At 40.4% G+C, this 25,178-nt stretch overlaps 1 protein-coding gene across 1 annotated transcript in view; it reads right to left on the bottom strand.

The window, feature by feature from the left end:
* Nucleotides 1–25,178, bottom strand: part of SLC9A9 (solute carrier family 9 member A9) — a 546,145-nt gene that overhangs the window by 85,658 nt on the left and 435,309 nt on the right. Inside the window, exon 14 of the mRNA XM_061193585.1 lies at nucleotides 14,488–14,567. Coding sequence (XP_061049568.1) covers nucleotides 14,488–14,567 — 80 coding nt within the window. The remainder of the gene's footprint in view (nucleotides 1–14,487; nucleotides 14,568–25,178) is intronic.

The following is a 25,178-nucleotide window of genomic DNA, read 5'->3' as shown; positions in this document are numbered from 1 at the left end:
CAAAGTGGTTTCACTTACCTTATTCCATTGGAAAATTGTAATTACTAAGCAGGGCAGAGAGCAGATTAGAAAATATTGGCTCTGAGCAGGTCTAGAGCCTGAGGTTCCACCGCTGAGAGGCAGGCCTAGGAGCCAGATCTTCAAATTCCCTCTCTCCACAGCTCTGGGATGCTTTTCTCTCTCCTTCGTCTGCCTTTCCTCTGGCTCCCTCCAGTTTCTACTTGTCAAGTTCTGCCTTTTTTCCAAGTCCAGCTCAAATCCACTAGCTCCATGAACTCTTCCAAAATAACCCATAAGAGTCAATGGCTCTCTCTTCCCTACGCTCTTACAGCTCCTCACCCAACTACCCTGGCACTTAAAGCAATTAGGTGAAAAGGCCTGAGAGTTCCAGGATAAGGGTTTGAGGCCAGCATAGATCAAGGTTTCAAGTCTTTCTGATTAGGATTTCCATTAAGAAACATATTTTATATCACAAAGTAGTGTACACAAACACCCACACCCCTGAAACAAGTTTCATGATACAGTATTTCTAATGCTGCAATGCATTATCATATTTTCTCTAGTCTATTTTTTTTTTTTTTATTAAAAAGTACTAGTTAGGAACCCACTAAATTGATTTTGAGGACTAATGAGTCCTGGTCAGCAGTTTGGAAAACTGATTTAAATTTAATCTGTCCTTTTAAATGGCCTAGACAACATTTTCAAAGATTTGTAAAAGACTGAGCTAGCAAGAGAACTATGTTCGTTGGGGGTTTAATCTGTGCTTCTTATCAGGAACACAAATACCTCTCACAAAGGCGAGGCCAGGAAGGAAGGGCCTCAGTTGGAGAGCACCAGCTTCTACTTGCTGGAAGGTCAAGAACAGGGATGTTTTTCCCCAGCTTTATTCAGGTATAGTTGACAAATAAAAATAGTATATATTTAAAATGTACAACGTGATGTTTTGATATATGTATATATTGTGAAATGATTACCACAATCAAGCTAATTAACAAATCCATCACCCCATACATTTACATTTTTTTTTTTTTTGGTGGTGAGAACGCTTAAGATCTACTCTCTTAGCGCATTTCAAGTATAGAATACAGAATTATTAACTATAATCACCATACTGTACATTAGATCTCCAGAACTTACTCATCCTGCTTAACTGAAGCTTTGTACCCTATGACCAACATCTCTTCACTTCCCCCAATTCTGCCCCTGGTAACCACCATTCTACTCTCTGCTTTTATGAGTTTGACTTTTTTGGCTTCCACATGTACGTGAGATTATGCAAGGAGAGGCATTCTTAACGGGCTAATTGATAGAGGAATGGGATGCATCCATTTCACAGTGGATCATCTTCAAAAGAGAGTGCCAGAGATCTGGGGAGAAAGATTTCTCAGTAAGGCACATCTGCAGACTGAGAGCAGATTTGTGTGCTCGTCATAATCTTGACTAGAGCAGGAAATCAGCTAGAATTTAAAAATAATAAAAATGTAATACAATTTTTTGTTTATATCTGCATAGTGAGTCTGAGGGCCTTCAGGCCTATAAACCTGTCAATGAATTTAGTATCATTTCAACTTTATGAAGCACTTGACGTTTGCAAAGTGCTTGTACAGTTACCAATTACCATAATGTTCATCTTCCAAACACTGCGGTTCAGAGAAGGCCTGAGGACTTTAGACTGAGAGTAAAAATTAAAAAAAAAAAAAAAAAGTAAAGGAAAAAGAATTGGTCAAGCTAAAGACCAGGCTTCTGGGCTTATGCTGCCAGAGCTGTTCAAGATGTGGTGTACCTGCTTCTGAGTACGGTCCCCTCTTCCTGAAATGCATGCAGCCAGCCTTGGCACGCTGCTTTTGGAAGCTCCAAGCATGATCTGCGTCTACATGAAGCAGGGGAGGGAAAGGCAAAGGGCTTGGCACCTGCAACCCAAGTGCTCCTGGTGTTGAGGGATGTAGGAAGAGGTGTTGGCGACTGCTGGGAAACGGTAGTGAGGAAAGGGACAGAGGAGTTATGGTCTTTCCTGTTCCAGCTATTAAAGGCTTTATGTATAAGCTGGAAATCAGCTCTGGCTATGTTTACAGGCAACAGGTCAGTGAAACTCAACACACTGGTGTACTTCCAGGAATTCCAAGGAAATGGCTTTAAGGAATGTCAAAGACAATGCTTTGAGGATGTGTCTGTTTCCTCTGGAGAAAGGTTAGCTCTCCTGTGCTTCTTCCCCTCCATTTAAAGTCATTGGTTACCACTGGCAAGGGGCTCACCCCAGGGCTGAGCGTGGCCTGAGGGCTGGCGGTGTTCTAGTTTATCAGTTTAGGAACAAAAAGCAGCCTTTTCTTTGGAAGTGATTTTTTTTTTTTTTTTTTTTTAATTCTTACCATCTTAGTGAGGGTTAATTTTTTTTAATTAATTAATTAATTAATTAATTTTTGGCTGTGTTGGGTCCTCGTTTCTGTGCGAGGGCTTTCTCTAGTTGCATCAAGCGGGGGCCACTCTTCATCGCGGTGCGCGGGCCTCTCACTATCGCGGCCTCTCTTGTTGCGGAGCACAGGCTCCAGACACGCAGGCTCAGTAGTTGTGGCTCACGGGCCCAGTTGCTCCGCGGCATGTGGGATCTTCCCAGACCAGGGCTCGAACCCGTGTCCCCTGCATTGGCAGGCAGATTCTCAACCACTGCGCCACCAAGGAAGCCCATGGAAGTGATTTTTAATCCAACATTTTCTGTTAGATTAGTTCAAACCTCTGTCGGAAGGGCTCCCTTTTCTGACCATGGTTAGGTAACAGAAGCTGAGCTGAGAGACTGAGTTGGCTTTTGAACCAGAAAACCTCCTGGTAGACCCTAATAGTTTCACCACCGGATTTTCCTTAGTGGAAATTTTAAAAAAATCAATCTCTTAATGAAACGATACCTTTCTATATTAATACGTTTGTGTTTTGAAACACATATTGAGCGTTCCCAGATGCTTTTCAAAGGAGAATGAGACCATTCCTGTCCTCGTTTTTATCCACATAGAAAACGGGTGGGTGATTTTGAGAGCAACTGTCCAGAATCATCCTAAATTTATTGTTCTCTCAGTCGCCCCCTTCCACACAGCCACAAGTTCTCTTCATTATAACAAGTCGGACTGTGTGACTCCGTGCTTAAAGCGTGGCATTGGTATCCTGCTGTCAATAAGATAAAATCCATTTTCTTGACCGTGACACACGTGGTCCAGCCCAATCGGTTCACATGAGAACTCTCTAGTTTCACCTCCCACTGATCTAGCTGCCCTGAATCTCTTACCATTTTCCAAATACCTCACACCCTGTTTGTGTCTCTGCCTGAGCTGTTTTATTGCAAAATGCCATTCACATCCTCAGCCCAGCTCCTTATGGATTCTTACTTTTTTTCTCCACCTGGTCTCTAACTTACTTCTGTGTGGCTTCTCTGATTCTCCAAAGCTGGTGAGTGCATTGGCTACACCCGCCTCTGGCTTCCGTAATACTTTTTGCTCATAACTTTAATACAGTTCTTAGTGCATTGGTGGCTGCTGTCTCTACCTCGTTAGGTTACTGGCATCTTGAGGGCAACCACCATTTCTTATTTAATCTCTGTGACTTCAGAAGCCAGAAAACATGCTCATATTTTTTTTTCTAGGAAAAAAGTATTAAAACTAAAGTCAGTTAAAACAATTAAAGAAAATTTAAGCAAAATACTTGTTTTCTTCCAGGAGAAATATTAAAATTAAATGTAATTCTGGAAACATTAAATGTGTAGGTACCTGATAAATGACTGTCAGACAGATGAATCAGATTTGCGACAGAAAGGAAACTTTAAAGGCTCTTTAACCTGTGACACACTGCCCTACCTTTACCCATCTGAGTGACCAAAACAAAGAAATAAAATTAATACCAGTGGGAGAGAATTCTGATTGCGCTAGGTGTAGGGAATAAGAGTCTCCTCCTTTGCTTCAAAGGCTGACACTATAGTTCTCTGGAGACCACCTCCTTTCTCTTCTCCCAATTCTGTGCCTTACAGGCAGCTTTACTCAGGCTTCTTTGAGCTATTCATGCCACACTTGTCATGGGACCATCCTCCATGGTATTCCCTCCACGCAGAATGCTCTTCTTCACTTCCCATTGTTTAATTTCATGTTAGGAAATCCCAGTTCCTCCATGGACTCTTTCCCACATGATTAGAAGAACAGTAGTGATTTCTCCTGTAATCCCTTCTTCCATTCACCGTCAGCGCACGTACCTCTTTGCCTGCTCTTATTTATGCGTTGGTGTGACATACGTTGAGAAGGTGTTATCACCATCCACCTTGTGGAGTGAACTTTAATTAGGGTGGGGTCATGTCTGCCCACATGCCTCGTGCTGTGTCTACCACAGCTTCACAATCAGACAAGGGCTGAGTACTGCTGTCCACGAGATAGACTTGGCCTCTGTCTCCCTGTCAGGTGAGAATATGTGAGACCGGCAGCCAAGGCTCATGCTGCTAAGGTGTCTCTGGTAGCTCCTGAATTTGTTGGCAGCCTGTAAACACCTTGTCTCCTACAGCTGAGAAGGAATGACCAAGTAGCAATTAAAGACAATTTAAGCAAAATACTTTTTTTTTCCCATGGGGAAGAAATACTGAAACTAAATTCAAAACTGGCAACATTAAGGTAATACACATGTTTTTGTCAGTCTTAACATTGTTTCCTTCTCCTTTATTTCTAATAAAATGATTCAATATGTACTGACCTAGAAATCTTCAAATGTAACATCACACTGCTAATGACAAAACATGATGGCTTCACCTGAAAGGTGCAATTAAAAGATTTCCTTTATCACAAGAAGGTACAAGAGGAATAAGTATCATCAAAGGCTTGTATTGCTTCCATTGTGGGACAGGAAAATTGTTGCACTTTTCTATCAAGCGAAAATCGCTTTCTGTGGTGTAATTTCCAGAAAAATAACTATGGGACAAAGTACTATAACTTAGGAAAATTGTAAATGAAACAATCACATGTGCAGAACAGGGGACACAAGGAAGCGCCGAACACCCAGCAACTTCCGTCTACTCAAGAGCAGATCAGAAGAATTGTGTCTGATTTATAGCCCGCGTGGAATCTTTTGTTTCTGGAGACTGAAGACTTTCTTAAGGTATTAAAATATGGCTGTTACAACAAAAAATTATTACAAGCATACAAGACCATGGATATTTTGGTCACTCAGAAATAATAAATGACAATGAATACCAAATACATTACATGATGCTGCCCTTTAAGAGAAGCAGACATCAACAGGTAATAATGACAATAATAAAGCTCACATTTTCGAGCACTTATCTGAGTGCTTTAACTCATTTAATCCTCAAAACAAACCTATGACGTAGGGACTTGTATTATCCCCATTTTGCAGCTGAGAGACAAGGCACAGAGAGGGTAAATAACTTTCCTAAAATTACACAGCTAGTAAGTGGGTAGGCTACAGTAGCAAATCAATAAATCCTGACTACTGAGCCAGATTTCCCTCTATTTGATGAAAACCAATAGTGGAATGTCCAAGTGTATCTTTCTTTATACCATAGTCATTTCCTGAAAAGACATCTGTAAATCAGAAACTTAAAAACAGAACCAGATTGGAATGTAAGCTCTGTGAGGATTTGTCAACAGCTGTATCCCTACTGCCTAGTATATATAGTACATGGCCCATGGTAGCCTCTTGATAAACATGTGATGAATACGTGAATAAATAGAGAAAAGAGGAGAGTCTAATACAGTGCTTTGCAATGAGAAAGTGCTCAACAGATTTTTAAAATTGGATTTAAAGGAAATTTGTTTTATGAATCCATTCGAGAAGAGGAGGATTCATCTTCTGATTTCCTGTTTGTGTAAATCCAGATTTTCATATTGTTTGCTTACAGTGAAGATGAAATGAGAAAGCATTCTCATTTAAGAGAAATATTATTAAAACTTTTACAGGGGAAAAGGCAAAACAAATCAGGGTTGCCAAAACTCTTGTAGAATCCTAGGATTATTGTAGAAAACTCAGTTATCATCTTGGGATCCACAACTTTTCACCTTCACAGCAGAGTATCCAACATGTTTGGGCAACAATTCACAATGTCATGCTTGTAGTCACTTGTCAGGACTCCAGAAGAGTTTAAGTCCAGTTATGGAATATTTCAACATATTTAGGCCACAGGGTCTTAAGAAAATTGCACTATTTAACTGTTTTAAACATGTTTTGGCTCTGAGAGATAAGTGAACAAGTTACCATCAGTAGGAAGCTGTTTTAATAACTAGCCAAATTTTCCAATGGATTTAGCCAAAACAGAAGATAATATTTATTGTTCCCATTATATGGAAGAAGAAATCATGGAAGACCCAAGTTATGACCTGAACAAAAGACAGCTCATGTTTCCAGGCACTGATAACACCCCCTACATTGGTTCTCACCAAACAGTCAAGGAATATAAGGATCCAGGAAGCTAGTGTTTTCTTTTAGTGAATTTTAATTTCATTTCACTTAGGTGCTAAGTCAAGGGCTATCTACAAGATCTTTCTACACTAGCATTTGTGAGGACAAGGATGACCAAAAGGCAAGCTGCATACCCAATGGATTAACCACCTGGGTGGGAGTGCTGGCTGCACTACTGCCCCATACAAGCTCAGCTTCTCCCTATAGCCAGCTTCCCAGGAGGAAAGCAGTTATAATGCCATGTACAACCTCACGGGGGATACCACTGGGGATGTATTTAGAGAGAGTCTTTAGAAAGCTGATTGCTTACGTTTGTTTCAAATATTTTGAAACGTTGGTGCTTTCTGAAACCGCTTGTGGAGCTATCTGGTTACATTTTGCAAGTGAGGGTTACAAATTATTTTAATTCATGGCTCCCTAAAGAGTTCCCCCATTAAACTCTGGTGATGCCAATGTCTCTCTTTCCTACACTAAGGGCCACCTGTCATTTCAAAGGGCTTTGGGGTCATGACTCATTTGAATGAATCAAATAAGCAAGACTTCATGAGAGTCAACCATGCCTACCTTGTTTGCTGTTGGCCTCAGTACCTCCTGTATTGCTTGGCACATAGTAGGTGCTCAATAAGTTGAACAAAAAGCATCTTACTTACATCCTCTGCTATCCCTCTGGCTTTCTACTTAAACACACCCTACCTCCAGACTGGTGAAGATTTTGATGAGCCACCCAAGAAGCTATCATGTCAAACTATCAATTGTATGCCAGGCACACTTAACAATAAGAGCATCACACACATATTAATGCCACCAGAGCTCACTGGATGGATTACCCGAACCAGGACCCATGGATTCTTCAGGTGGACACAGCCCACTCTTTGTTGGTTACAAATGCTGCCTCCAAGTCCATCACTGACCTTGGGTGTGCCTTTTCCCTCCTTTGGGCTCAGTTGCCTCATCGATAAAACAGCAATCACAGAGCTAACGTTCCTTGTTCCTCTGAGAGTTTTTTGCTAAGTGAACTCAAGTCATTCACAAGGCCACAGTACCAACCCAATAAATAATTCATAGATGCTTCAGCGAGTCAGAATAAGAAAAAACTGCAATGCAGTTATCATCATTTAAAATGGAAATTGCTGCTTACAATATTCATACCTATGATTTAAAATAAGCATGACTGTGTGGGATATAATGAATTCTGTCAAGTTTTTGGAGGAAAAGCGTTCTTTTCCCTTCTTGTTTTTTTTTTTTTGTTGTTGTTGTTTAAAGACTACAATGCCGTTACATTTAAATCCATTAAATACTTGTTTCCAAGTATCATTTTGAATGATCCTGATGTTCACGTTTATTTTTCCTAGAATGCGGTCTGTCACACTTTGGTACAGGAAGGGGTCTGGTACCTGCCACTTTCCTTGCCAGACTTTTTAATGGAAAACTCAAGAGCTGCAACATCCACACATCTGCCATGGGCCTTTCATTTTCTTGGTAACATCTCAGTGCACAATTCATTTCAAGCCAGTGATGGGAAGGGTCTCCATCCATGTGACTTTGTAATTCTGTTACTGTGTCAACTTGCCAATCCATTGTTATCTTTGTGCTATCTTTACACTTATGTGAAATGTTGGCAACCACAGGATAACTCCTTATTTTCAGTTGATGTCGGCGTACAGAAAGCGCTAAAAATGATTTTAGGCTGCCCTTTTTATTTTGGAAGAAGTCATTCTTATCCTCTGTCATTCACATTTGTAGAACTAATATATACACATGCTTAAGGGGAGAGATGATAAATGATAGAATGGATAGAGACTGTAGAAAGTAGACAGTCCAGCAGCATCATTAGTCACCGACGAATAAGGCAACCTACGATTCCCACACCAGCTGCAACACTGCGAATTCAAGCAAACCGTTTTATCTGATGTCTTAAAATCTGAATAAGGGGGCATCAATTTCTGCTTCTAACCTTCTCATTATAAGAGATTGTTAGTGAGGATTATAGGTGGCTCTAAATTCTGATTTCTGTATACAAATAAAATCAACACACAATCGGTGAGATAAGATACAGTCACCCAGACAGAGAATGGCTTCTAAGCCAGAGCCAGGCTTGAATATATGAGATCGGGTGTACGAATTAAACCTAAGGAAGGATGGACCAACCATAGGAAGGAGGTCAGTGAGGCAACAGGGATCCAACTCTGCCATGGTGGCTGTCCCTGCCCCGGGAGAGGGACCCTGCAGCTGGGGGAGGGGTGGGTGTCCACCCGGGGTGTGCCTTTTGGTGCCGAAGGGCAGCCTGGATGAAAAACACTAAGATTATCCCCTCTGCCTTGCTCTGCTTTCAGACTCACTTAGCAACCCTCAGATAATTAATTGGATTTTTCTGCTACATCAACGTTTTAGAGTAAATGTGCCCTGGATAGAAAATATTGCTTTCTTGCTTGATTCATTCATTCAGTGAATATTTATTGAGTGTCCACTATATGCCAAACACTGCTCTATGCTTTGATTACAGACCCAAATCCCTGTCCGCAGGAAGCATACATCCTGGTTGGGGGAGAATATTATAACAAATGCATAAAGTACATGCAGTGTCAGATGGTGATAAGCATAATGGTGACAAACGAAGCGGGGAAGGGGAGAGGGAGTGCTCCTGTTGGGACGGCTAATTTAAATATGGAGCCAGGAGAGTCTCACTGCCAAGTTGGATGAAAGAGGTGAAGGAGGGAGGCCTGTGAATGTCTGAGAGAAGAGCATCCCAAGCAGGGGGAAGAGGAAACAGTGCAAAGGCCCTGAAGCAGGAATGTGCTTGGTGTATCTCAGGAAGGCCGGGGCGCTGGACCAGGGTGAGCCAGTGAGCAAGAGGAAGAGAAGGGGCCGGAGGGACACTGGGGACCAGATTGCGACTTGACCCTTCTAAGGGCTGGGAAAGAATATCCCTCCCCATGAGGATACATACGATGATTTAGGAATTTGATGTCTGGTTTCTACTTGTGCCTCCTTGAGCTTGGCTAGAGTGCGTCCATTTCTATGAAACTAAACCATTCTCGGAGTCTTTGGTATATTGAACTTTCTGCCTTTGAAAAGTTGAGAACATGATTCAGAAACTTGGAGACTCCTTTATGGTGGTGTTCTTAGGGTGACCGACCAGGACCCCTAACCTTATCACCTCCTATATCTTCAACAGATGTTTGGGATGTGAACTCTGTATGACATAATGTAAGCAGTCATAACAGTCATTGCTTTAATAGTGACATTCTCGACGTATGGAAATGGGGTATATGTGTAGATAAGAGCTATCATGGACATAGAGTTGTCAGTGAGAGAGTTCATTTAAGTATATTTATGGATTATATCGTTATGTAATGTCTTTCTTTGTCATTACAGTCTTTGTTTTGAAGTCTTTTTTTTTTTTTTTGGCCGTATCGTGCAGCATGTGGGATCTTAGTTCCCTGACCAGGGATCGAATCCAAGCCCCCTGCAGTGGGATCGCAGGGTCCTAACCGCTGGACCGCCGGGTAAGTCCCTAATTTAGATTTCCACAGATCCGGGCTTGGATCATGGAATTGACACTAGCTATGGAAACTTAAGAAAGTTAAGTTCTTGGAGACTTTGTTTCTTCCATCTCAAAGAGAGTCTTTGTGAGAATGAAACCGAAAGGGTGGTTATTAGGATTAAACGAAAGAATGTTCTCGATGGCAAAGCACTGGTGCTCATAACATGGCTCCCTTTCTCATCGCCCCCTTCTCAATTTCTGCTTTGCACCGCAAGACTCAGAATTGCTGCCCACAGGGAATCATAATGAAATCTTAACTAATCGTCAATTTTGGCACCATAGGCTTCCGGAAACGTTCTTGAACAGGAGAGCACAGGCTGTTTTTTTTTTTTTAATTTATTTATTTTTATTTGTTGTGGTGCGTGGGCTTCTCATTGCAGTGGCTTCTCTTGTTGCGGAGCATGGGCTCTAGGCGTGCGGGCTTCAGTAGTTGTGGCACGTGGGCTCAGTAGTTGGTGGCTCATGGGCTCTAGAGCGCAGGCTCAGTAGTTGTGGCGCACGGGCTTAGTTGCTCCGCGGCACGTGGGATCTTCCCGGACCAGGGCTCGAACCCGTGTCCCCTGCATTGGCAGGCGGATTCTTAACCACTGCGCCACCAGGGAAGCCCGCACAGGCTGTTTTGTCAGAAGCCAAGACAATCAGCAGTCCATTTGTGTGGTACTATACCCTTGGACCCACCCTCTTACAGAGCTGTGGAGGTGACATGAAATTATAACGTAAAGCACTCAACACGGTACTTGACCGTGGTTCATCCTTATGGAATGTTAATTTTTATTAATTTTATTTTTCTGTAGCTTTTGGAAAATTTTTATGGGAATGCATATGTATTAATTATGCTATGAAAAAAAGAAAACAAAACTATATGAGCAATAGTGACTCGTTTTATTGATACCGATAATGAGTTAAGAGCATCTTTGTATCCTTGGGTCTGAATATTGGGCATAAGTTCAATGTGAATTGAGTACTGTGACACTTAGTTTTACATGTTTACTTGACCAGGCTACCTCGTTATTCAATCAGACCCTAATCTAGGTGTTCCTGTGAAGGTATTTTCTAGGTGTGGTTAACATCTACAGTCAGTTGACTTTAAGGAAATGATCCTCAATACGGTGGGTGGGCCTCATCTGATCAGTTGAGTGGACTTAAGAGCAAAACTGAGGCTTCCCTGAGGAAGAAGTATTGTCTTAAGATTGCGGCATCTCAGCTCCTACTGGAGAGTTTCTAGACCGAGAGCCTGCCCTACACATTCTGAACTTGCCACCTTCACAATCACATAAGCCAATCCCTTGAAGTAAACCTACGTGTATGTGTATGTGTATTATATGTATATGTATGTATGCATGTGTGTGTGTGTGTGTGTGTGTGTGTACTCCTGACTGGTTCTGTGTCTGTTTCTCTGGAGAATCCTGACTTACAAAGGTGCATATGAAGGCTCATTTCTTCTTCTTCTTCTTTTGTCAGTAATTCTTTATGATGCCTCATTTGCATGACGCAATTTTACTAAAATGAAACTTGAACAGCTCCAAACTGCATAATCCATTTCTTTCAGCCTCACAATTTCTTTTTGGCCTCAGCCAGGCAATCTGATCCCGGAGTTGGGGGGATCACCCCTACATTGACAGCAGCTGGCATAGTCTACCCATGAGGTTCATGGGGCACGTCGCCTGGGTTCTAGGTGGGCAACAGGATGAAGATAAATGCCAAGGGGATAATTTGTCTCTAAAAATATGGATAAATCAAGAGTTTACAGAGTGGAAACTGGTTGGTTTGCTACACTCTGGGTATGAATTCAGAGCATAACTAGGATATAAAAACTCTGTTGTCTAAGTGAAAATATATTTATGCAGTGATGGTAGCCCCGCAATTTCTAGGATGAATGCACAGGAGGACAAATTACCATGAGAAGAGATATTACTGAGAGTGTAAGTCTGCTTTCATTTTGTGCTAGTTTGTCCATAATCATATGGAAATAACCCCCCGGTGAAATGTGAGACAAAAACTATGACATCATCTGAATTTAGTGTCACTGCTCTAAGCTAAAAATTTGGGTGGGTTCCTACTTACATTTTCTTGTCTCCAAGTTATCTTTTCCATTTTGCTCCTTTTCTTCATTATAAAGCATTCCTTACAACACTGTCAGAATTTGAACAAAAACATCTTTTATCTAATTTCTGATTTGCCATTTTGTGATATTGTGATTTATAATAAGAAATAGAAATTTGGTCTTCATCCCCAGTTTTGGCAGAGAGCTCCTAAAACCCTTGAATTTCCTAAGTGATGAAAGCAAAAAGACATCCTTCTGTTATGTTAATGGATGACGTTTGGGCCCCAACTAAGGTTGGACGCTGGATGCCAGGAGAACCCACCATGTGATTAGAGGGTTGGAACTTTCAGTTCTCGCCCTCACCACCTCTGGGGAAGAGGAGAGAGGCTGGAGATGGAGTTCAATCACCAATGGTCAATAATTCATCAGTTGTGCCTATGCAATGAAGCCTCCATAAAACACCAAAAGGATGGAGTTTAGGAGAATTTCCAGGTTCGTGATCAGGTGGAGATTCGGGGAGAGTGGTGCACTCAGAGAGGGCGTGGAAGCTCCATGTCCTTTCCCGTACCTTGCCCTATGCACCTCCTCCATCTGGCTGTTCCTGAGTTATATCCTTTTATAATAAACCAATGATCTAGTAAGTAATGAGGTCTTCTAGCAAATTAATCAAACCCAAGGAGAAGGTCATGGGAACCTCCAACATGTAGCCGATAGATCAGAAGCATAGGTAACAACCTGGGCTTGTGACTGGCGTCTGAAGTGGTGGTGGTAGGGGCAGTCTTGTGGGACTGAGCCCTTACCTGTGAGATCTGACACTGTCTCCAGGGACATAGTGTCAGAATTGAGTTGAGTTGTAGGACACTGACCTGGCGCATTGCTTGGATGGGTGGGGAAGCCCCCCTTCCACAAGTTGGAAATCGGGTCCTGGAACCCCAAAAGACACTTTCTTACTGTACATCTTGTCATAACCAAGCAGCCTTTATATGTACTCTTTAGCCACATTTTTATAACTTCCTACAAATTTGGTTATCAGATACTTTAAGCAATGGCAGGAGAAAATTTTGTTTCCAGAAGAGAAACAAACTGGAACATAAACCAACGTAACCTGTTAAGAACTGGCTTCCCTCAGAGAGACCAGTGACTGGTTAATGAGGTACCAGAACCTCCAAGAGGCAGTTAATGGCCAAGATGGACCACTTTTAGAGTGGTGGCAACCTACACTGTCCATGAAAGCTCAAGATCGAGTGAGGAAAGGTATTTGCCCATAGATAACAGAAGTATGGAAAAGCAAAACTGTAGCCTCAAAAAGCCTCTACCTTCCACATCTCATTTCATAATTCTTGGAATGTTCTACTTTTTCAGAATTGCTTTCTAATTTTAACCTTGTTTTACTTTTGCTTATCTCTGCAATCTTCAATTGGCTTCTCTTCACTTCACTCTTACTTATTTTTTTTTTTCTACAGTCATTCCTCGAATTTGCTTTCCTTTCCTTCCTGCTGTGAATTTCCTGTATTTCTCTTGCTTCTTCTCCCCTTTCCATTTTTACCTCTTCTTCATCTTATTCTTTGAATTTCTTTCCCCTGTGCTTAATTCTTCTTCCTTTCCCTCTGATCTGTTGTGGCTTTAATCATTGCTGAGCTGCTTTAAAATCACCCAGTGACTGACATTTTCTCCCTGAAAGGAGAGGGATTTGTGACTGTGGAAAACTAACTACAAAGACCCAACACATTCAATTTTCAGCACAGTTCTTTCCTTTCTTCTGTGGCGCTTTTGCCTGGGATTAGAGGTGGACCGCTTATTGCAACTCACAATGGCAAAGCCCTTCAGGCCTGACTTCTCAGCTCTGTGAGTCGCATGGCAAGGTGTATCTGAGCCACTATGTTTACACTGATTGCTAGAATTTTAAAATTGCCCGTCACTAGGAAAAGCTTACTCAAGTGTTTCCTGGAAAACAAAGTAGTATTATTTCACAATGTGATGACCAGACTTATTCTTCTCCCTGGGCTATTCGTCCTCCCTACCCCCTCCCCCTTCATTTTTTACAGCATGAAACAAAAACAGACAAATGTGTTCCTGGCAGAAGGGTGAAGGAGCTTTGTCACCCTGGCTGACTGCACCAGAAGTAAGATTTTTACAAAGGGACGAACAGTAAAATTAGTAAAATAGATCAATTTTTCAGGACTCTATGATTTTATCATAGGGCATTAGGAAATAGTACATTGCCACGAACACACCAAATTCATTTGCCTCTGAGAGATTTCACGTTAGCTCTTTGTAACACCTAAGTATGGACTACACAGCTTTTTACGTTTTGAAATCATTCTTTTGGCTAAACTGGCTCGTGAATTCGCTTTACCTTTCTGTGTTTCTTGAAGAGCAGGAGAGCATACCTCGATGGTTAAGTGCTCGAAGCCAGTGTCTGTCATGTAGCAGGACCTGGGAGATTATCATTATCAAAGGATACTTGTGGTCAAAGCTGTACCACATTCTGAAGAGACAGGCAGTCTCTGTTTTTGTCGTGCTTTTGCCAGAGTTGTTTGCTTCCTAGCGAGAGACAACAGAAAAAGGCATTGGATAAATGATCAATAAAAATATTGATATATAATATCAACATTAATATATAGTATGTAAATAATATTAACATATTTTAAGTATAAAAATATGTGTCAAGCCAAATTAAACTTAACCACTTTTAAAAAATCTTTCCAGATACAAGTATTTTCATCTAAATGCTGAACCTGCTGCCAAGCAGATTAGCTCATGGATCTTGCCATATGGGTGACGTTTTTGTGGCACAATTCAACGTTGACTTTTTTTCAAAATTCCTATTTTATTAAACAGCTAAGAAATGCCACTTTGTTGACACCAGCGAACATGATATTTCTGTCAGATTGCTGTTGTGGGAATTTTGCAGTTACTTCTGTCAGATTTGGATGGTATTTATTTACGATTTACCAAAAGGTCAAGACTAAAGGGATAACAGTCTAATAATTGTTAAACTAGTTTTCATTCATTTTATTTTTGATAGATCACTACCAAAGCCTATGGTTAATTTTTGATATGTTCCCCCTTCGATTCTTAAGTTTTGAAATAGATATTCCGGTTAAGAAGCCTGGAATAATTTAATAACTGAATGAATGTGTTTGTCTCCCCCTGACCCCATGCTCACTCTCTCTTTTTTTTTTTTTCCTCAAAGGACCACAGTGGGAGGGAGGAAGAAAAGGACAAAAGAGAAAGCATTTGATAGGTGTTTATGTAACAGTAGAGGATGAAAATGTGAGAAAAAGGGAAAAAGGTGACAAATTTTTATGAACTTTAGGTAGATGATAATGAACATTGCAATGTGGTATGAAGGAGATTCAGTGACATTTTTACCTCTTCTGTGTATCTCATTTTGCATTTTAAGAGAATTCCAGACTTCAATCAGTTGTAATTATCTTCATCATTAAAAGCATTTATATCTTAACATGGACTTCATTGCTTTGTTTGGGCCCTCGGTTTCCAGCCCAAATTGTATCAGGAGTTCACAGCCCAGTAATAATGTGAACATTCTCAAGAAATCATGAGGCATGGAAGTCAGTGAGAAACCACTGGCTGCTCCAAAGCTAGCCCTTAGTTGAACCCAAGTTGATTTACTTTACTTTGTTTATTTACCTTTTTGCCCCTTTCCAGACAGTTCCACTGATGGTTCATGATAAATAACTGAACACAAAAGGCTGTATTCTGCTCTCTGAAACACATGTAAAAGCAGATGCTGCACTCCCATGCCCCGCAAACAAAAGGGGAATACAAGAATGCTAAGTGTGGTCCCTCCCTTTCTAGGCAGCCATTTATCCTTTGTCTAAAATGGTTGAAGCAGACACTCAACAATAAAATGAAAACCCAAACTGGCAGCCCTTCTCACTGGTTGTTTTAAGATCTCTGATTTCCAACACTGAACAGTTTCCTAAAAGGCGTTGCTTAGTATGCCACTGTTCTACGTGATGTTGATGGAAATTCTGTGCCGATCGTTCAGGAGAGGATGGGTTTGAGAGTGTCAACCAGGTTTGTTATATTCAGAAATTTTTGGAATCTTTCATTTGTAAATGATCCTTGTAAATCTTTGAGAGGGAAGCCTTTCTCAAACTTACCTGGTCATGGACCACAGGCCCCATTCCCAAGTCCCACAGTGGGACATCTGTGATCTTTTCATGGATGTTAGAGTTTCATAGATCTGTTTTCTGATAGACCCAGAGTGCCATGCCCTGTTATCTAGAGCTAGAATGTACCCATCACATTTCCACAAAAGGGCAACCAAGGTGTCTAGTTCAATTTCCATCCTTCCCTGAACCTTTCTCTAGCTATTTCTACCCCAAGAAAGGTGTCAGGTTTGCAAAGTCACTGCTATACTTAGTGTTTTCTTCATCATCTTGCAACATTTGCAAGTTGTTTCTGAGTCACTGTCTCTCAAACAGGTCAGCATGTTGGGGCTCAGCTGGCAGAGTAAAACTGTTATCCCTAAACTAAACTAGGTAGTAAAGCTCTGGGCTAGCCCTGGGGAGTTCTCGCTCTCTTTTCTTTTCTTTTTTCTTTTCTTAAGAACAATAAGGAGTTACAAATTTTATCCATCCAGAGGCACAGGTAATTTTGATAGCTGACAATATCTATTGATGACAAGATAGTCATTGAAGAAAATTGATAGAAAGGAGTGTAAGCAAATTCCTGTTTTTTTGTTTGGTTGTTTGCTTCTAAGTTAAGGTGGGCTGTGTAGTGTTGAGCTTGGCTGGCAGTCAGGGGCCCAGGATTCTAGCACCCACTCCACAGCAGCCCAGCTGAATGACATTTGTAATAATATTCCCCAGCTATGGAATGCTCATTCATTCCTAGGCAATGTGCTGGTCACATTATCCAGTCACTAACTTTTTCAGTCATTGTTTTTCAATTTTCACAACAAACCCTCAAGGTAGGTTGCGTTATACCTATTTTACAGGTGAGGACCTAGAGAGGCCCAGAGAAGGGAAGAGATGAGTCCAAAGTCACACAGCCAGCAAGCTACAGAGCTGGAATTTGAACGTAGGACTAAAGGACTCCAAAGATGATGTTCTTTCTGCTGGTATCTCACTCAGCCTTTGAACTTTGGAAAGCACACACACTGTATGATAGGCTATTTGGGCTGCAGTTTCCTCGTCTGTAAAATGAATTGAGGAAGTTGGATTGGCTGGTCTCTGAGGTCCTAATCATATGGAAAATACTGTTTTTTCATTAATGACAACAACAACAATAACAGCTGGCACTTCTTGAATAGACGCCATGTGCCAGACACTGTTCTAAGTGCTTTTCATATATTATTATTCCTATTTTACAGATGAGGAAACTGAGGCAATTGGTGCACAGAGAGGTTTCCAAGCACACTTGTGGCCTCTCAGCAGCAGCCATGATTCCTGTCATCTAGGTGGGTGTAAGTGAAGAGCAAACTAGGGCAAATGGGCATCCGACTAGCAGATGAGGTCAGGATACTGAAGGTTGAGATGCAGCAGCTATATATCCCCCCAAACCTAATGAAAATGCATAGCTCCCCTCAGCTGGGTGAACGCTGATGGGTTGGAAAATGTCCCTGTAGAAACTTAACTTCAGTGTTAGAAATTTCTCTAGACTCCTAAATACTGGTTTCAGGGATTTCTCAAGGTCTTGGAAACCCTCCCTGCCTTTCACTCCCTTTTTCCTCTCCTTTTTGTTTTATTTCCTGAGGGGAATATATCAGAACTTACAGGCACTCCTGAAAGAGCTTATACTCTATTTCTGGGAAATCTTCCAAGGTTATTTTTTGCCAGCTGATGAGAGCAACACATACTAGGTAGCATTTTGGAAAAAATGTTAACACTTGCAATCTATTTTTCAAACCTTAATTTACTTGGGATACTGGAGATGTTATTCATTTCACTGCTTTGTAGAGAAATAAACTGGGTTCCAATTAGAATGAAACATAGAAAACGTTCTTCCAGGTAAGGGAAATACCATGGATGACCCAGCATTGACTTTTCTGCTGATCTGAGATAAAATGTTCAGTGTATGTCTTAAATACCTGTTGGCCCAGTTCTGGATCCATTCATTTATTTCTCTGAAGTTATGGATGACTTAATAACTCGGTTATGAAAGGCCATCAATAAATGAGTAGAAATAAATGAGTTCGTCCACTGTGTGCTCTGCTTGTTCACTGGGGGCTGAAGATAAATGTGCCAAGGGAAGGCCAGCCTTTGCAGTCACCCTGGAACAGGGAAGATACCCAATGAGGCAGCGCAGAGGGCAAGCCCCTGGGAGGGCCCAGATGGGCAGAGGACAGCAGGTAGCCTCAATTTACCCGGATTATTCTGAAGCAGAGATCAGATCACACCCAAGGACAATGGATATAAGCAGCCATCAGAAGAAGAATCTGGAACTTGGTGACAGTCTCTTTATTGCTAGCAATATGTCTTCTGTTTTGAGTTCTTTGATGCCAGAGGGGCAGTGGCATGCATGTTGGAACAAGCAGAGGATCCAGAAACTGAAGACCAAGATTTGAGTTCTGACTCTCTACTGTCTACCATTTAATAATAATGATACACTTTCCAGATCTGAGCCTCATGTTTCACAGCTGTAAATGGGAACTGGAGAACCAAGGGCATTGAATGTTAGCTTTTATTTGCCCTTGCTACTTCTAAGAAGCAGAGTGTTTGATATATGTGTAATTTCTGTTTCCTTTATTATCCTCCATTTCTGGGAAAATGTAAAAATGACTGGGGCATTTGATATCCTTCCTTTTTCTCCTTAAACAAGGGAATAGATTAGAGGTTGGGAAGTGGCTGAACACAATAAGGAGTGAGTAGTTGTCTTTTAAGTGACCCCTCTAGCACCACCCTAGACAGGGAGCAACAGGAAAATTAGGAAGGTACTCTTTGTTTTATGCTTATTTGGATCCCTGAGAGAAAACAAAGGCTCTGGCCAGAAATCTTTAAAAAACAGACACTGAAGCAAGAGGGGATTGTTTGCTGTATTAACCTTAATGAAAAAGAACTAAGCAAATGTAAATACATTCCTCTATCAATATTCAAATCAGGGGCCTTTGCTAAGTGAACCGGAGGAACTCTGCTCTGGGCTAGTCATATGGGATTACTCCTCACTTCAGGCGGATTCAATGGATTAAGAGAGAGAAGATTTTCCTTTCTATTTCTAAGATTTCATATTCAATACTAATGTCAGTGGAGGTTGTACAGAATGATGACAAAGGCAGATAATTATCATAACAAATCTGTAGAGTTCCTTATGGGTTCCAGAGCACTTTTTCAAGCAGTAAGTGTGAATGGGATTTGACAGCAGTACTTTTGCCTAGCCATCTCCCAGTGTGGAACGTATTCATGTAATAATTTCAAGTTTATTGCCTTGATTTTCTGATTACCAAGGAGAAGACCAGATTCTCTGTCCCTAAAGAGAACGATTTCTGGATTCTGAAGAAGGGGGACATGATACAGTTGAGAGTCAATAGGAAATTTTTTTCAAATTTATGTTTTAAAAGGTAAAATTAACTCTTAGCCTCCACATAGAGAGTATTTTATACAAATATTTTCACCTTCCTCACACTATGATAAATTCATAAACGTTCCCAAGAAGGTATAGTCACAAAATACATGCTTAGGGAGAAAGAATGAAGGAAACAACTAGATAAGGATGGGTAAAAATGCCAAGAGGAAATGTAGACATCACAGATACACTACCAGATGGGCTAAACTCATGGTTTAGCTACCAAAAAAAAAAAAAAAAAAAGGTCTGCTTCAAATAACTTTGTCCGTACAAGAGATTCAAGTTAATCCAGGGAAAAATAAATTGTTTGGTTCAGGTAAATATAATATTTTGGTGATTTAAAAATGTATATTCACAAATTCTTTGGTACTTGTCCCTTTAAAAGATGGAGACTAATTTCCCTTCTTATTGAGTGTGGACGATACATAATGACTCATTTTTAATCAATGGAATGGGGCAGAAGGGATGGTGATATACAAGGCTAGGTCATAAAAAAAACATTGTGGTTTGCTCCTTTCTGTCTGTGTTGAACCACTTGAGGGAAGTTAGTTACCATATTGTGAGGACCCAAGCCACTCTATGGAGAGATCCATGTGGTAAGGCTCCGAGTCTCCCTGCCAATAGTCAGCAAGGCACTGAGGCCTCCTGCCAACATGGAAGTGAGCCTTTCAGACCCACTCAAGCCTTCAGATGACTCTAGCTCTGGCTGACATCCTGACTGCAACGTCATGAGAGACCCTGAGCCAGAAACACTCAGCTAATTTGCTTTCAAATTCCTGACACTTAGAAACTGTGAGATAATAAACGTTGGTTATTTTAAGCCACTAAGTTTTGGGATAATTTGTTCAGCAGCAATAGAAGGCTGATGCAATTACATTTTGGAATTATAAGCTCTAGATGTAAAAGGCACTGGAGTAGAAAATGCACCTTGGAACAAGAAGATCCTAGCTCATGCTGTTCCCCAGTGACAGTGCCCCAAACCACAAACACCATAGCAAAGTTAAGGGTTCTACATTTAGACTTGTGATTTGAGCATACAGTATTATATTTTTGTCTGAAAACAAAACAAAACAATGTTTCCCGCTACAAAACTACTTGCAAAATACATAATGGCTGATAAGAATAACTGGTATCATAAATACATGATAGAATTCAGATATTGGGCAACAGGCAGCAAAGGGCAAATGAGGTAAGCCCTATATTCTCTTTTCTTTCTGCCTGGAGGCCCTTTCCCAATTGTAGTACAAGCAGCTAGAGTCCAAGCAGAGAACAATTCAAGCTGAGAGCAACGGTCTTACTGAGTTGAAGAAATACAAATTGGAGATTGGGTGTTATTGAAGTGGCTGGAATTTTGTTGTTGTTGTTGTCTTGGGAAAGTTACTTTAATTCTTCGAACTTCAATTTCATCATTTATAAAATGGGGTTTATAATATGTATCTCGATTGGTCAAGGTAAAGATTAAATGTGGTTTTACATATGGCACCTAATTGCTAAATTGAGGCTACCATCTTCCTCCACTTCCTCTTCCTCATTATTATTTCTGTTTTCTAGAGCATGTAATTATAGACTCTGTAAATATAGATTCTATATTCTATTCCATATATATATATGGAATTTAGTCTTAAGCAGTAAAAATGTAGTGGGGAGGGTGTATACTTTTGGGTGTATAAGCCGTAAGTAAAACCAAAATAAATTCAGTGTTGGCCAAGGGAAAACCCAAGATACTTGCTCTGAAATAGTCATTTTATTTTTCTCAAAGTACTATTAGTTGCAATAACATAAAAAAACCTTCATCTGGGTCAGGTCAATTTTAGAGCTTACTGTTCTATTTCTGAAATATTTGTTGGTATAGCATGGAATTTACATTCTGTGAGGCCAGCTCCAACAGCATGGGGACATAGTATGGAAAAATATTGATAATTGTTAGATCTGAGGAACATATACGTGGGAATCTTTATTCCGTTTTCTATAGGTTTGTTAGCAATATCTAGAAAATATTCACAAGGCAAAATTAAATTTTATTTAATGACTAGATGACCCTACCATCTGCTAATCTCTTTCCCTCTTGAACCTACTTATGTTTCCAGCATTTAAGTATCAATTGTGCAGAAGAACACATACTTTTATTCTTCTCCAAATGAGCTCTTTCAGTTTTAAGGGTGCTTTAAGTTATGGTTTTCTGGGATTTGGCAAACAAGTCTTTGTTCACCTGACTCATACCCTCCATATTTTTACAGACACTTTGTTGTATCCCTTCTTAGTGCTAGTCTTTCTGCTGGAGAAACCGTAATTCTTTTAATCTCCCTTTGCTCATTGAAGCTGCCCTTCTCTGGACCTTTCTCAGCTCTGCTTTGACTTTCTTGAGCTGTGGTGACCAGAACTCATCTACCCAGGTTACACACAAGCATAAATGACAACCAAAAGCAGAATTCAATGAAGGGACTTCTCGAAGCAAAAATAAAAGTGGAAGTTAGCATTAAGAGAGCACATAGAGAAGCCAGCATAGTGTTCAAAATAAAATTATGTTGGAAAAGATGAAAACTAGCCTCACGGTAACAGTTGGCAGAGTCGGAGATGGAAGAAAAATGAGTTTTTAAAAAAGTTGATTCCATTACTTTTAAGTTCCAAACCTGTAAGTTTTTGCTGCCATCACACATAGAATGAAATCAAACTCACCACTGTGGCCAGTGATCTGGCCCCTCTCGGTCTCTCCTAATCCACCTGCATTGGCTCCCACCTTGCTCACTGGGCTCCAGCCACACTGGCCTTCTTGCTGCACGTGGAACGCACCACAACCCACTGTGAGGCCACGGCCTTCATCCTTGCAGTTCCCTCTGGCTGGACTGTTTCCCCCCAGAGCCCACATAGACATCTCACTTCTGCACATCGTTCAGGACTTTGATCAAATGCTACTTCTTCAGAGAGGCCTGCCCTGGCCAGCCATAGCCTCTCCTCCATTGTTCTCCATCCTTGTACCTGCTCTACTGTGCCCATTCTCTAAACATATAGTATGTAGCTGTTTACCTTTTTGTTCCCAGTGTCCCCCATTAGAGCGTAAGCTCTGTGAGGGTGAAGACTTTGAATTGGTAACTGCTGCATCTTCCTCACACTTAGATTCGTGCCTGACGTGGGTGGGTTGTATGAATGAATAAATGAATGAACGAATAGACTCATGCACACCAATTAAGAGTGGAAGTTCTAGAACCAGACTGTCTGGGTTCGAATTTCACTATGTGTCCTTTGGTATGTTATTTAACTTCTCTGTATACAGTTTCCTTATTTAAAATATAAGCATAATAACAGCACCCACCCATAGGTTTATCTTGGAAGATAAATGAGTTAACACAGATAAAGTGCCTAGAACAGTGTTAACAACAAGAGTCAGTACTCCACAAATATTAGGATGATCATGAAAAAGGGCAAGAAGGGAAAAAGAGAAGCAATCCTGGCAGCCCTTCTTGGGTAGCGGGAATTTTCTATTGAAAGATTAAGGTGGGCGTGATGCTCCAGCAAGTCTCACCTTCTTTGTAATGCCGGGCTGCCAAGGACACAGGATCAATTACAAGGAAAACTTCTTGTTGGGGCGAGGGTGGGGTGGTGGAATTTTGTCTGAGGGTTTTTTTTGTTTTTTTTTTACATTTAAGAGACATAAAATCACAACTGCGATACCTTCCATTTCTCAAAGTGGCACATTTGCATAGACTATATATTTAAGGTTTAATACTTGCTTGTGGAACATTCTTTTTTAAGCTTCTGGGTCTGGTATGAGTAAGAATGTAACACCATTCACACTCTCAAGGTATTACAAGGCATAAAGGAAAATTGTTACTTTGCTGGTTAGTCACAGCCACAAGTTCATATTTCCCAAAGGTTATTATTTTACTCTCCAGAAACAGAGAAAAAGGAAATTCCTTCAAAAATATGTACATGTCATTACATATGCTTATTATTGATTTTGAGAGTATATGATCAGTAATTGCCACAATTATCTGAAAGTTTTAGCTTTTGGCAAGTAAGAATAAAGTCTTTATTTTCAGAAGTTGACCAGTGCAAAGATTATCCTATTTGTTAATGCAAGACCAATTTAATAAGTGCAAGCTGAGTGGAAAAATGCAATCCTCCTAAGAATTAGGTTTCTGGTCTGTAGTCAGAGCAACAGATGTTGATAATAAGCGAAGAGTTGTCAGGCAAAATGAGGGCCGACAGGTTCTTGACACATAGTTTGGAAAGTACCAAAAAACCCCCTCTGTCCAGGTCAAGTGGCAGCTGCATGGGCACTGTGGTTTGTTACTTCTGGCCTGAGCCCACCGTTTCCTGTACTTGACATTGAACATAAGAATTATTCCAAGGGTGGAAAAAACCTTTTTCTGAAACGTAATTACCTCGGTAGTCAACCATCATGAATAAGAACACTTCCAGGACACTTTTTAAAAACAACAGCAGCAGAAGATCAGTAGGAACTATGTAAATTATGCCAAGATTAGTTAGATAACTCTTTATGTGTCCTCTACAGGAAGCCCCAAGTGAGAAACTGTGGCCTGTGAAGTTCTGTACAGCTTGAGGACAGAGTATAATTTTCCCCTCTAATTATAGTAATTTAGTATATTACTGGTCATCATTTCCTTTCCCCCCCTTTGGTTACCAGAAAGCTTACTTGTGGTTCAACTTTAGCAAGTACATAGGACTTTATGATCTGCTTATTCATGATTCTTTTTACTCCTCTGGTTTTGTTCCTGCTTTCATTAATTTTTTTAACTGAGTTTTAAAGTTCTTAAAAAATATTTTACTATTATTTTATCATATGTGGTGATGTAGGCTGCTTCATCAAATCCTTCATGAGATAAGATGGTTTTAATGAAATTAATTAAGTTAGGTAGTTTTCATAAATATAATTCTAACAACCTGGAGAAGTAGACATTATTATCATTCACATTTTACAGTTAGGAAAATTGCAATTCAAAGATGAAAAAACTTGCCCAAGGTCCAAATACCACGTAGTTTTCACTGTACTATGTTGTACTATCTCATTTCTCTAATAACAACAACAAAAAATACTTTTTACTAGTTTAAGTATCTTCAGGTAAGAGTAATTACTAAATTGACAATGGTACGAATGAGCTAAAATAAAGTACATTTAAATTACAAAAGAAAAAAATTAAGCTAGCAGGTAACCTTACCAATAATTATATGTAATTGTGAAATATTAGGCAGTTAGAGGAAGATGAAGAATTTTCTTTGATGAATTTTCTTATTCTATCACTTTTCTTTTAAAGAAAAAGATATAAGAGAAGGACAAAATTTAGATAAAAGTTCTACGTGAAAGTAGGAGAATGGATTAGTTGATCTATATGAGATTTATAAAATGCTTTGTGAAAACCTGTACCACCAGCCCTTCCTAAGGACTCATTACAGCCCACCAGTGTAAGGAGATGCTTTGATCCCCTTTCGAAGGTCACCACTCTGGCCCTAATCCCAGTACGCTGACACCCTGCTGGGCTCAGTCCTGCAGTTAAGTGTCTTTCCTGGGCAATAAAGTCTGTGAAAACAGCACCAGCATGGGCTTGGAACACATGTGACAAAAAAATTCAAAGGACATATGAGCCAGGATCATTGCCAACTTCA

This window comes from Eubalaena glacialis, chromosome 6, assembly GCF_028564815.1.
Source record: "Eubalaena glacialis isolate mEubGla1 chromosome 6, mEubGla1.1.hap2.+ XY, whole genome shotgun sequence".
In the NCBI taxonomy this organism is placed as follows: domain Eukaryota; kingdom Metazoa; phylum Chordata; class Mammalia; order Artiodactyla; family Balaenidae; genus Eubalaena; species Eubalaena glacialis.
Note: the sequence above shows the minus strand (reverse complement) of the source record. Positions and strands in the feature narration are given on the sequence as shown.